At 37.4% G+C, this 15,000-nt stretch overlaps 1 protein-coding gene across 2 annotated transcripts in view; it reads right to left on the bottom strand.

The window, feature by feature from the left end:
• The window catches only part of LOC136836105 (plexin-B-like), a 243,434-nt gene that overhangs the window by 5,180 nt on the left and 223,254 nt on the right, over nt 1–15,000 (bottom strand). For both annotated transcript variants that reach the window (XM_067100093.1, XM_067100094.1), the window contains 2 exons: nt 13,570–13,720; nt 2,429–2,626 (listed from right to left, as the gene is read on the bottom strand). In XM_067100093.1, the coding sequence (XP_066956194.1) occupies nt 2,429–2,626; nt 13,570–13,720 (349 nt within the window). The remainder of the gene's footprint in view (nt 1–2,428; nt 2,627–13,569; nt 13,721–15,000) is intronic.

Raw genomic sequence — 15,000 nt, 5'->3', positions numbered from 1 at the left:
TACATATATATATATCAGAAAATGTTAGGCATATACGATATATGCAATTATATTATGTGTTTACACAGTGTTATACACACATATATATATATACACATATATAGGATAGGCTCATATAAGGGTTGGGACAAGGTCTCTTTCACAGAGGTATGATTCTTAACAGTGTGATAATTATCTTTATGATGCTCCCAGTCCTGACAAGTGACTATACACATATATATATACACACTAATATACACACATATATATATATACTGTTAGTACACATATATTCACACATATAATATATACAATACATATATATTTATATATATCTTTACTATATACATGATTGGTAGATAAAATTCACATATTGGTCTTATGTTTTTCTATGCATATATATTATATAATATTCACCCAAAATGGATAAAATTTATAAAATAAATTACACAAAAATAAAGCCTCTTCTTGATCCAGAATTTGACATCAGTGGTCACCGCCCATCTACTTTTACATTGAATATTTTGAACACCCTTTCATAATTCTTATGCAGATACCCAAACTGATCTCTCTTCCTGGTTTCTATTTGCCCTCATAACATTACTCATGTTCGTATTTACTGCAGTTATGCTGCTCTTGCAAACATTTTCGCCCTCTTCCACTAGTTTCTGGTTTTCTTTTTTCTGTTTCCATCATTTATCTTTGGCACAGATCAGTTATCCACATTAATTAAACTTGCACCTCCATCTCTCCCTTTCTCTGAATCCCATCAACTTGTCTCATTTGTAACTCCAATCCTGCTATTCATGGCAGTTTCTCCGTTTCACTAACCTAATCATAATAATGTGAAATTTCATTCTCACAATTGGTCTTAGTAACTAGTTATATCTGGTCAGCAACTGCCATTAAACCTATCTGAAGCATTGGAAAAGTTATCAGTTGCCTCTAACCCTCCCCTTGAACACTAATCGTGCTTTCCCTTATTACTCTCAGAAAATTTAGGCCTACGATATTGCAATCTTTTGTTTTCTCAGTGTGGGCAAATATTTAAAATCATATTGGGGCATAGGTCATTTCAAAATATTCCAGTGTGATAATTATTTTAATCTGGGTTGACCTACACATTTCTGTTAGTCCTATTCTTTTTACGCTGGGTATCTGTTACTAGTGCTGATTGGTGATAAAATTATGGTCTTTTATACTTTGACTTGTTTATTTTTATTCCACCCAAAATGGAGTAAAATTTAGAAATAAATTAATAAGGGAAGAAATTCTTATTTTATGCCATCTCCACTATTTCTATCTTTGCATACCATTCTTACTATGGAAAATTTTCTTCACACTTCCCTTCAGTGTCTTCCCAGCCATACATCATTACCCAACACTTAAGTAAATACAGCATCCCTGTTGATCCCCTCAACTTGTCGTCATATTGTCGTGTGCATTCAGCATTCATGCACGTGCCATTTCATTCTTCAACTTAAAACTTATATCTTTTATTACAACAGCATTCTCAAATTCAGTTGTTAACCTCTTCCCTCTGAATCTTCTACACACTCTTAATGCATACATTGCAAAATATTCTTTTTGAACATTTCTTTCTTTTTGATTAAACTCTACCTTGACAGATATTGTATTCCATTTTGCTGATTTTATTTCCCCACTAGCCATGCACTCGTTTTTGCACTTTCCCTTAGATCTTTACTTCATTAAATCAGCCTGTTCCAGGATTGTCATATTTTCTCATCCCACTTTATTCTGCATTTTATTAACAATGAAGTTCTTGTTAACCTCTTCCCTCTATCTTTATGCGCATTCTTTTTCTCTTTCTTCTGGATTACTCTACCTTCTCGTACTGATAATTTCCTCTCAGTTCTTTCTTTTTCTTCATTAAATCATCTCTCTCTCTCTCTCTCTGCTGTCATTTTCCCCTTCCACCTCCTTACCTTCATTTCGTCCAGTTTGCATTAACTTTTCTCGCTATCAGGTAATGAACAGAGACTACTTCCTGCCACGTGTCTTCCCACCGCTTCATCCATCAGCTTACTCTTCCTTCTACTTCACTATTACAATCCAGTACACAGATTTTCCGGATTGTCTTCTCTTTCCGAAGAATAAATTTGAATATTCTGCTTTGGCAACAGCGTATTCTCAACTATCCGATCACTCTCCATAGGCATTTTTAAAAAGCATGCTTCTCTCCATTTTCATTTCCTCCACAATCGGATACATTATTCTTAACTCATACTTTTTTTATTGGACCATATTACTCGGACAAATTTCTTAAATTAACAGTTTTCAGACTTACACACATCTGCATTCTTTCCCCAGAGTTTCCTCATACTTTAGATTTTATGTATGTATGTATGTAGCCTATATAAATACATACATACGTTTAACCACGTACAATTTAAGGCAAAATAATAATAGATTAATATTTATTACTTACAATTATTGCACTTCGTACTGCAATTAGCATTATTGAGGGTATGGTGATCATGGGGCCTGGGCACTAATGCCATCAGTGCAGAGTCTTTGACGCCATAATGCTCCAGGGTATTAAGTCTGCGCCAACCGCTCCCTTCAGGTTTAGTAGTCATGTCCTCGTCAGCCAAGATCAGGTGACCATTACGACCATGGCGCCATTCTGGGAAAAAGAAAAAGTACTTTAAGCTCAGTTTCTGGGGGTAAGAGAGAGAGAGAGAGAGAGAGAGAGAGAGAGAGAGAGAGAGAGAGAGAGAGAGAGAGAAGAGAGCATAGAAAAAGTGAAAGATCTGTGAGATAGATCAGTTTACTATTAAGACAATGGCGCTATTCTGTATGAGAGAGTAATGAAATATTAGTAATCAAAGAGTAAGAAAGTGGAAAGGAAGAGAATGACAGGAGATATAAGGGGAAAGAGAAGGGTACACATTAAAAGACGAACAACTAATACGGAAAGACGATGTACTGAAAGAAATTTTTAAAATTTCTGTCCATTTGTTCTCATGATTTAATCTCATCTGCCACAGGGACCATATTGGCAATCCCTTCTGTCAACTAATCTTTGCTCTCTTATGAGCTTACACTTGCATCAGGAAATGTAACAGTTCACACTTGCATAAGGAAATGTGACAGCTAACACCTTTGGTACTCAGTCAACTACAGTAGGAAGAAAGCAACCAGATCCATCATCAAAATGCAATCTTCTATTTTAAATTTAGCGTTACCTCTTGTAATGTGTCAATTCACACTATTTACTTACCTTTTTATTCACCTTGAAAACCATTTTCTTTCAATGGACTGTTTCCTCTTGACGGTATTATTACAAATTTAAGTAACAACTAGGTATATTCCCACTAAAATATTCTCGAGAGTGCATTCTGCATCTGGTAAATACGGCTTTAGGGATTAACCCAGCTATTATATATTTCATGAAATTTTACTTTGGTAGTTTTGCACTTTTTGTGAGTCAATGCAACATTTCTGTGGAAACGTTACAAATACCTTAACCATCTCTTCAGGTTTAACAAAACAAGCTTTTTGAGCTTTCTTGTTCGCCAAAGGTGTAGTTGGAAATGCATGTGTTAGTAGTTCTGAATTATTCCGGCTTGTTAATGCTGTTAAAACTTTACTATTCCTTCAGCAGGCATTAGAAAATCCATGAAGTGAGACACCTGGATTACCCTGCTTCAGCAATAGTAAGTAAAACCTAAAAGTTAGTTCCATCTGTTAATATGCTGTGAAAAATTAGGCCTACAGGCTTATTGGGTGACCAGCCTTCAAGATGCCTTTACCCACAGAGCCTGATATTGTGGAAAAGTATTAGAAAATCCTCTCAAGACCCATTCTCTTGGGAAATTCTATCCATGGTGGCAATTTTGAAACATTTGTCTCAAACAAGGCCAGATTTTGAATTATATAAATGAACTGTCAGTAAAAGTCCCGAATCGCTGCCTGCTGGATACTAACAAGTCACTCTTCAGTCTACAATATCTTGCCAGAATTGAAGAGCAGATCGTCACAATTTCAGTGAGCTGGTAGATGGACTGGCCATTTTTGGCTAAGTTGATAGTATCCTGCTTTACACATTTGCCACTGATGACAATGGTCACTATGACCCATGCACCTTATCCCCCATTGCTGGTTCATCATTGCTTGTTATACTTCAAAAGTGTGCTCCGCCTTCATAGGGCTGTTGCTGCTTTTCAGCTTACTGGTGTCTGTTGTCAGAGCCTGCACTCTTATTGCATGTTGATTGGCAAGAGCAGTTGGTACACAGCTCTGATCTTATCTCATTGTTTGGAGGTAGCCTTTATCTGGTGAACATTCTGATTACCTTCCCCTTGGCCCTGCTGCAGCTGCATTGTGGTTGCTCTTGCCTTAGACTATTCAAGTTACATATTGGTGGTATGCTTGGTCACTGCTGACTGGGGCCATTCTTGCACAATGACATATGTTGCTTCAGATTCATGCCATTTCACACTCGGAATTGGTGAAGTAGCTGCTCTGATATACTGCTGGTTACTCTTAATGAACTTTGACCACAGCTGCCTGAGGATATGGTGGCTTCATCTGGTCTCTGTTGCCCCAGCCTGCATACTGGTTGGTGTTGCACATGTACACAATACGTATACTAGCCACAATATTCATACTACTTTGTGACTGCTGCAGTTCCATACTTATGTTACAGAATACAAATCACCATGTCTTGGCCTTTATGAATTTTCTGGAGAGCTGTAGTTCTCCCATACTTTGGTCATCATTCCTGTTGCTGCTCAATGGTCACTACAGTATTGTCTGATTCTGTATGGCCAACATGAGTGAGTCACTGTTGTGGATTCTGTATACCAACTCCTAATCAGGTTGTAATGTACAACTTAGAATGGTTGTAGTTTCTCCAGATGACCATTCCTGTTACTGCTCAACGGTCACTATTGCCTGATTCTGTATGGGCAACATGAGTGAGTCACTGTTGTGGATTCTGTATACCAACGCCAAATCAGGTTGTAATGTACAACTCAGAATGGTTGTAGTTTCTCCAGTTGCACACCATCCTTATCAGTACTTGCTACTGCTACCTGCTAATTGTTGTGGCTTTTATACTGAACTTTGATAGTCAAGACTCCTAGTGGTTCCCACTGAATATTGCTATGCTGTTAGTCAAGACTCATAGTGCTTCCCAGTGAATATTGCTATGGCTGTTGCAATTGTCCATTGGGTGCCATAGTCTGCTGTTGCTATATCCTGGTAGCTGTGCAGCTGATGACATATCACTGTTGTCTGGGCTGAAGTTAATGTACACTGGTTTGAGCATGCTTCTTCATACTGACTGGTTTTGCAAATTTTTCTATACTTGCAAACTGATTACTCTTGGTTAAGCTGTGTATAGCTGCTGCTGCTGCTGCTGCTATATACACTATTGTGGCTACACCTTGTAATTTTTTCTTCTTTTTTTAGTTACTACAGTTACACAAAGGTTGCCCTTCTCTAGGTTGCATACCAGCTGTGCTTGCCTAGGATTGCTTTAGTGTTCATACTTCACTTTCTAGGGATGTATACTGTTATGGCCGCAGTTCAGGAAAAAATCAATATTACCAATTCGTTATTATTTTTTTATATTAGTATAAGTGTACACTTGCCACTCTAAACAGGTTTCATCATTGTCGCCAGGGCTGCTGTCACTTTGTTCAATGACCTTCTTGCTCAAGGCTCATGTTGCTTCATACTAGTAGTTCTGGCTGCTGCTAAGGTTATTTCTAGTCAGTGTAGTTGTGCAGTAGCCATGTTGCCTATAACTGCTTACTGTTTGTTGTGCCTCAAACTTCTGTAGCTAATAAACTGGTTCTGTTTACTTAGATCCAATGTGATTGGTTGCCACTGGCAAAGCAAGTACTACATGTTCTTTGTTGCTCAGGCCACACTATTCTTTGTACTGTCTTTTAGTTGTGGCTGCTGCTGTTTTTACACTCTTTTGCTTACTGGTTACTGCTTGGGCTGCTGGAGTTCTTTTGCTTACTGGTTACTGTTTGGGCTGCTGCAGCTGAACTCCAACCACAATTTCTTGGTCTTTTGTGGATGCATACTGGTTTAACTATGCCCTGCTCTTGTCATCAGTGTGGCTATTGCAATTGCAATGCTGTGGATACCATGTGTTGCTACATACTGGCTGGTGTTCTTAAGCTGCTATTACAGTCCTGCGAGTTGCCCACTAGTCACCTTTGGCAAGTTGATTTTGCTTGCTGTTGTACAGACCTCCTGTGACTGTCTACTAGTAACAGCTGTTGGGCTGCAACTATTACTATTGCACACCGTGTCATCTGCTTGGTATTTGTAATGCTTGATAACTTCTGTGTTCATGATTACTGTTCTCTGGTCATTAATCTGGTTACTATAGCTCCACACTGGTTATCTTTGTTCAAGCTGAATCTTGATCCATGTTGTCCATGGCTCCCATAGCAGCATACTAATTTCTTTTACTGACCTGTTATCATTCTGATGTCACTCTTACTGGTAACACCACCACTGCTGCAGCTGCAAGTAGAATACAGCTGCTAAAGATTTAGGTGGCCACTCTTGTCCAGTGATTTTTTCATCTAATAAAGGATGTGTTGGGCATTTTTGCTTGAGGCTGATATGGCTGTATACAATACTGCATGCTCAGGTTACATTTACATCATATCAACAGCTGTTCAGACTGGCTGCTATTTTTACAGTTGCTGCAACTCTGGTAACTTGTTGCTCAGGCCTCATGCTGCATACTGGTTATGATCTAATTGCTGGTGTTTACACTTGTTGCTTATCTGGTCTGCACTGTAGGTTGCTTTAACCTTTCCAAGCTGCATACTAAATTAGTTGATCCTGCTCAGGACCAATATTGTTCCATATGGTTTTCTGCAACTTTATGATGCTATCATTCCAGAGACTGAGGTGCATACTGGTCACTATTGTGGTTGGATATCAGTGGTCACTGTTGTCCAGTACTGGTATGACTGCATTCCTGGTTTTGTCCCCTTGGTCTGCTGCAATTGACTTTGTTTATTACTTGTAGCTGTTTCTCAGGTTATCAGTGTCTGCAAAGTGTCTGTTACTTGGAAGCTGTGGTACAAAAAACTTGCTACTATTGTGCTACTTGCTCTTGTCATCAGTATTCTGGTTGTTACAGTTGCACAAGTGTATGGGTTTTTATCTTGGCTGCTGTTGTCTGGGCCTTTTATGCCTACAAACTGGCTACTGCTGTCAAGGTTGCTTACCAAATGCTGTTGCTTAGAGGACTGTGACTGTAACTATATCAGTCATAATCAGTATAACTGCTTCAGCTCCACGACATATTATTTCTCCTCTACTTTATTTTTTTTTATAAATTTTCACAAAATTTAAACTTCTGGTGCCTGATCATGATTACCCAGGCTGCTACTGCTTTCTGCTACCTAGCTATCATTGCTCCACACTGACAGTACCTCAAGACTCATGCTCCACTGTAAAAGCTCTTAATGTGGGTACTGGAGTGTACACTGATGCTTTTCACATTGTCTGTTAACCATTTGCCTTACTGTTTTCTTGCTACAGGTGCATACAGATGACACAGCCATTTCTAGTACTGCATAATGAGTTTTTTTTTTTTTTTCTCAGGACTTGTACTTGGTAATGACTGGTTTTAGGCTGCTGCTCTGGTTATTTTCTAGTCACTGCAATTGCACACTGGTCATGTTGCCTGGCTGCTTACTGGCTGCTGTTGCCCAGGCTTCTGAGACTAAGATATAATCTGTTGAAATCATTTTGGGCTCCTGAGTTTGCATTGTTGGTTGCCACTGCCAGCATGATTGCAGCACACTTCTCTATGTTCAGACCTCTTGGCATTTCATACTAGCTGTTGCAAGAGTTCACAAGTGTAGCTATAAACCTATATCTGGTCTGCCCTGTCCTGCTATTGCTTCATATGATCTGATGGTAGCCAGAACCATTGTTGCCTGCAGTTTCCTATGGCTTCATGTTGCTGTCATATCCAGGTACTTTAGTTGCATGCTGATCAGCAGTTGTGACTGTTCCAGTAGTTAATGGAGATTGCTCACTGGTCACTGTTGTTACCTTGTTGCTGTGGCTGCATACTAGTTTCCGTAGCAAAGTGCTGCTATGACTGCATCCTGGTTACCTGAGGCTGATGTGGCTCAATAATTATCACAGTTGCCTTCAATGTTTTTCTAGCTGCTTCTATGTTGTTTGGGGCTCATGGAGCTGCATACCAGTTGCTACTGTGCAAATACTGTTGTCGTTCTTCTGGTTATTACAGTGGTATGGTTTAATCTTGGTTGATATTGTCCAGGTCTGTTACACCTGCAAACGAGACGCAGTTTACCCAGGCTCTAATTTGTTGCTGCTGTCCAGGATGCTACTGTTATTGCTACTGCTCTGGTCATCATTCTTCTGAATTTCATTCCGGTCACTCTAGTGGGATTGTGGCTGAGGCTATATTCATCCCAGTCATAATTGCCTGTGCTAATAACTACATTTTTTTTTTATTTTACTAAAAATACAAAAACAGCTTCTGGTGCCAGATCATGATTAGCAAGGCTGCTTTTGCTTTCTGCTACATGACTTATCTTTACAAATGTAATTGTACTTGCCTGCTAGACTATCTTAACCTGCTAGGTCGTCACAGCTGCTGCTTTTATTGGATGATACTGCTCTAGCTTGGCAGCATAATACTGCAGATCGAGCTTCCTTTTCCTTGCTTGACAAACAATCTTCACCTGCTAGGTTGTCGCAGCTGTTGCTTTTTCGTGGATGATACTGCTCTAGCCAGGCAGCATAACATTGCAGACCAGCTTTACCACTGGTAAAGGCTTTATATTTGATGCTTCCTAGTACCTAGGTAAAATCTCCTGATGCTGAAATGCAATTGCCAGTTACTATTCTCAATGCCAACTTGGTCACCCAGCGTCAAATGCCTTTGCTGCATTCATAATGGTTGTGTTCATGCTGCGGAGACTATAGTCCTTTTGGTAAATGGGAGCAATCAGCTGGACTTCAAAATGTTGATAGTGAGCTAAAATGTTACCAGTGGTAATTTTGTTACATGTTACCCGAGACTTTTGATGCCTGCTGGTGTTTCTTGCTAGTGAGAGACCACAGCAACCATACTGCGGCTGTTTATTCTCATTATAGGGCAGAATACTGACTTCTCCCTCTTAAATGCACACTATTCAGCATATGTAAAATAATCATTCATATGTGTGTAGGATACATTGGAGATTTTCCAGTACCTGCAATTCATTATGTATAGCATTGTGGATGTGAAATTACATTTTAATTGAAAATTCAGCTTTTTTTTTCAGAGGTCCAATCAAGACACAATAGAGTGAACTTCTTTAAACGTAACAACTGAGAACCTGTACCCACTGTTCATCCTCTCGCCCGGGACTACTTACACATGTGCACCAACAAGCCCATCATTGTCTAAGGCGTAAACATCAATAGAGCAATATACGACTCACGCAAGAAATTCAAAACGCATAAAGAAACAGCAACAGACTTCTTACTGATGTAAATTCGAAGTAAAATATTCTCATATCTTAAAAAATTGATTTTTATTCTGTCCTAAACACTTAAATTTACACCTTAAAGATAGCTAAACGAGTTGGAAGAACTGTTAAATAAAAATGTTCTTTTTTACCTTATTTGCAACGCCTTTTAATAAGTAGAAACACCGAGAAGAGTGGCGTATGATTAACAATATCTATGTAAGGAGACTACGAAAAGACAATCATTTAAATAAAAAATAAATCGGGTAGAGTGAAAAAATAGAAAGCACCAAGAGAGAGAAACATCATTACAGCTGACACGGTATACTGGGGTTTGTGCAATTTCCCTTGAAATACCGAAGAACAATAATCAGAACGTCAATCGTGGAAGAGCCGTCTGCCACCTCTGTATACAGTTTAAATCCGAACGATCAGCATGTGTCAGTCAAAAGTTATCGCAATAACAATAATAATAGCAACAGCAAAAATCTACGGAGAAAATTCCACCGGAAAAATAATTTTGGCAATCACGAGTCCAGTCACGGCACGGATACATTACTCCTTCATTTTCGTTGCAAACACACTTTTTATTTGTTTGAGTTTGCGTCTGTGACACGCCAAGTCTCTATTCATGAGACCCCCGAAAGATCAAATGAGTGCCGACGGCTCGCGACCTCAGCACGCCATTCGTTACTTTGGGAAATTCTTTTATTTTTTTTTTACGGAGAGTATATGTGACATTTATGGGGGGTTATGGACGTTGCCTGCCGTCAAGCAATAAAAGTAATTGTACTTCACAGAAATATCGGGCCATGAAAAGTTAATTGTCTCAAATTTTGTCGGATTAACGCGCACGCTTTGCTTACGCTGTAAGAACGCATGCGACGAAGGGTCGTCATTCGAATTCATTTCCTTCTAAGTTAACTAAACAGCTATAAAGTTACTGCCGACGTGAATGGAATGCTAATGAATACAGTAAGTCCAAATGATTACAGTATCGTTTAAAATCAACTGAGCTCAAGTATACAAAATGCAATTACTGAGTGCATGAACATCGAGTTTAGAAAAAAAAACGTTAATATTGCACAAATTCTTTAGGTGACAGTAATGAAGCCGAGTCACCCTTAGCTGGTAATATCATGCTAATAAAATATCTAGTGTTGATCGCCAAGGGAAAATGTATATAAAATGAGAAAACTACCCATCCGGCGTATTGTGCCTATTTATTATGAATTTACGTAAATGAACAGACAACAACAATGCCTGGGTGTACAGAAAGTTTTACAGTATATGCGAGAGTGAAAACCTTAAAAAATAATCTAGAAGGGCAAGAGGACATCCGTAAATCTAGAAGGGCAAGAGGACATCCGTAATCAAGTAATGTACGGAGTAAACACCCATATCTTGACAGTTTGTTAAGTATATCTTAGTTTAACCAGACCACTGAGCTGATTAACAGCTCTCCTAGGGCTGGCCCGAAGGATTAGATTTATTTTTACGTGGCTAAGAACCAATTGGTTACCTAGCAACGGGACCTACAGCTTATTGTGGAATCCGAACCACATTATTGCGAGAAATGAATTTCTATCACCAGAAACAAATTCTTCACTGGCCGGTCGGAGATTCGAACTCGCGACCAACATAGGGGTAGCTGAGAACGGAACCCGTTCACCCAGCGAGGAACTTTGACAGTTTGTACATACCCCCTACAATATATGGTCTCTAAGCGTCCATTCCTCTTTCCTAAAGAAAGCTGCCATATCCATCACAAAATCAAACAACATACCGGGCCAGAAGTTGGAAAAAAACCCGAAAATTACTGTCTGGCCATTATAGGAGCTTTTACCACCACGGCGAAAAATCATAAATCAAGAGAAAGCTGGGATCCCGTTGACTTAACTGCAGTCTAACGAACACTACAATTACACCAACATGTGGATGAACTGCGCCCTCAGGAAAAAGAGCAATCACTTCTCAGCACTAAGAACGTTTGGTCATCTGAGGGGTACCAGGTTTTCAGAGAGAGAGAGAAAGTGGGAGGGGGGGGGAACCTTACCACCCTCTACACAAACCACGTGTCTGGGCATTTTCTCGAGTAATACAAATCTGACTAAAATAACCTAAAAACCTCATACTCAATTTTGTTATTCTGGAAACCCCCGCAAAAAGTATACCCTAGTTTAACCAGAACACTGAGCTGATTAACAGCTCTCCTAGGGCTGGTCCGAAGGATTAGACTTATTTTACGTGGCTAAGAACCAATTAGTTAACTAGCGACGGGACACATCCATCCTGGCTAATTTGTCTGGAATGAAAACAAGCAGCCCAAATTACACTGCTATAAACTTCATTTCACGCAAATATCCTTTATTGAGAGTAAATAAAATAAGAGCAAAGGCTATAAATGTAATTTTTAAAAAGCTAAGCAATATACTGACAAACGTATTTTATATTGACAAACTTGCATTTTAACAAATAACCGACAGACCGAATTAGTTCCTTTATCCTGTTCCATATTAATTATTGGGGTTAAGTAGCTGCAGACTTTTCGAAGCTTCAAACTTCCGTCCTAATTTTTTTTTTTTTTTTTTTTTAAATTGCTGCATTTCTTGTGATGGTGAAGCACTAAACTTAATTTACCATTTCCCTGTGCTAGAATATCCGCAATGAACACTAACCAACGTCATCCAATTTAAAAACGATTTCTCTTTCACAATCCACACGAGAAACACTAGCCAATGTAACCAATTTAACAAACTTCTTAAAGGTAAAATGGAAGCAAGCAGCACTTGAATAATAATTAAACACAAAGTTTCTTATTGTTTATAAAATATAATTGCCAAGTAAAATTTAAAATTAGACCTGTCTGAGAATTACACTAAATGTTATTCATTCTCTCTAAATCAGCTCATGAACAACCAGCATGATTCAAGTTATGCCCTTTTTTTTTTTAAGGAAGGAATAATCTGGTAATTTGCATCGACTCTCGCTATTCTCCTGAGGCAAATCAAGCCCTCAATCCTAGCTAGATTTCTTCCAACATTTAATACTTTTCTAAATGGATGGCAGAAAGAAAATGTCCCACTAAAAGAATCTCTACCCATGTAAGTATTCATGCAACCTGACACTCACGAAGTTGGAAAGCAGAGCTTCTAAAGCAACACTTACGAAAGTACATGTTAACCGTCCATCTGACAACCGTCACAAAATAGTTTACAGGACTATTCTCTTATCACTCTGCGGAAAAGTTGGATTCTGTTTTGGTGTTGCCCTTTGTTATTCTCAAAATACCTCTCAAACTAAATACGCTATGGAAAATATAAATAACCAGAATAAAGGTTCTAACCGTTCATTTAGGGGACACTTTTTTTTTAATTTCAATTTTTTTTTTTTTTTACCTAAAGACATCAATCTGATTCACCTTTCTATTCATTCCCCTTCCCTACAAACTTAGCATGTCAGTGCTCTCTTATCCCCCATTCCAAACACCCTTCCTATCAGTTACGAATCAAATGACGATGACGTTGTTTCTTTTCTACAGTATGTATATAATATACTGTATTCTGTATGTACGTATGTATATGTATATATATATATATATATATATATATATATATTAATAAATATATATATATTAATATATATATATATATTAATATATATATATATATATATATATATATATATATATATATACAGTATATATATATATATATATATTAATATATATATAATATATATATATATATATATATATATATATATATATATATATTAATATATATAATATATATATATATATATATATATATATATATATATATATTAATATATATATATATTAATATATATATATATATATATATATATATATATATATATATATATATATATATATATATATATATATATATTAACATTATGTAAAAACTCAGAATCAACTAGAGCGCCAAATATTATCCGATTGACACCCACATCATTTACAAGATAGGAAAATGATCCATGTAAGAATTTCTCAATACATCAAATTGTATTTCTCTCTCTAGAGAAGATCCGTCCACCCAAGAAAAACCAACACCCGGGAACTTACCTAAATCGACCTCGTGGACGGACGGTCGGAGGGAGTAAGGAGTATTACGGTACAAAGCATCCAATATCTTGGATTTCACTTGAGTGATGGTGTCACAATCCAGGACGCGACACTGGGCCTTCTCGCCATCCTCGCCCAACACTGCCACTGACTGCAAATGGAGTGAAAAATTGATATGATGTTACAAAAAAAAAAAGAAAAATCGCACAAAGTTACGAAACTGACTTAATCGAAACTGACAGTGTTATAAAAAATACAGCACATAAAGTAATGAGACTAGTAGAATGTTAAAAAGAAACATCGCACACAACGAAACTGATATAATGTTAAAAGCAAAGCACAAAGTACATAATGGAACTGATATAATGTTAAAACGCACATAAAGTAAAGAGACTAATACAATGTTAAAAAAATTGCACATAACGTAACGGATAAGTTAAAAAAAAAATACAGCACATAAAGTAACGAGACCCACAATGTTTAAAAAAACACCGAACGTAAAGTAACGAAACATAAAGTTACATAAAATAAAAAACAAGACCCTGTTTGTTTGAAAGTTATAACTCGTCAAAAGTGCAAAAACATCGTCTTATAATAAACTGGAATTTAGAAATATTAATCCTCAAAAAAAAAAAAAAACGCAACCAGATCAAAGAATCACCGCGCCAAAGTCTGCAGCTTTACGAAACTGAAAAATTTTGGCGAAAAAATTAGGCTGATGCTTGCTGGAATTTAACGTAGACAAACGATTTTATAATTACAATAATATAAAATATGTCAGTCACATATTAAGGGGCTAGATTTTTCTTCGAATCGCTATATTTCGACACTGCCTGTAAAGCTGCATACGATATATATGGTTTTAGTAAAGTAGATGAGAGTAAAATGGGAAACTACGGTCATTTTAAACAAGAAATAAGAAGCTTTAATGTTTGTCCGAATTCTGCTGTTAAAACTGTTTACTACGAACAGTGCTGAAAAAATAAGAAGAAAACGGGAATGTTATCTCTGGCACTTATCAGCTAAGTCCAATTTCGGTTTCTGTTTGGTTTTGCTCTGTAAATAATCTAAAATATACCGTCCACTTCTCGCAATCGGAGAGCTGCATGATGTTACTGCAAATACTCAACAGCCATTGGAAATGTTATTGCTTGGACATGTCAAGCGTCTCTTATTTTTTCCAGGTGGGAAACGTTGAAATTCACGCTCGGGCGCAATTGTGTTTGTGCGCGCGCAAGCAAGCGCACTCAAATTGAATATTTCACGGTGGCAATGATTATAATTATCTGGTATATTTTTTTATTATCTCTAAAATACTCCATTCTTTCAGTCACGTACTCTCCTACTCCTGTCGATGGTCATGCGGTGGTGGAAATGTCTATAATTATGTATTGTGTATATGTATATGTATATATATATTATATATATATA

The sequence above is a fragment of the Macrobrachium rosenbergii genome, chromosome 56 (assembly GCF_040412425.1).
Source record: "Macrobrachium rosenbergii isolate ZJJX-2024 chromosome 56, ASM4041242v1, whole genome shotgun sequence".
NCBI lineage: Eukaryota > Metazoa > Arthropoda > Malacostraca > Decapoda > Palaemonidae > Macrobrachium > Macrobrachium rosenbergii.
The sequence above is the reverse complement of the archived record's forward strand: the minus strand, read 5'-3'. Positions and strand labels throughout refer to the sequence as shown.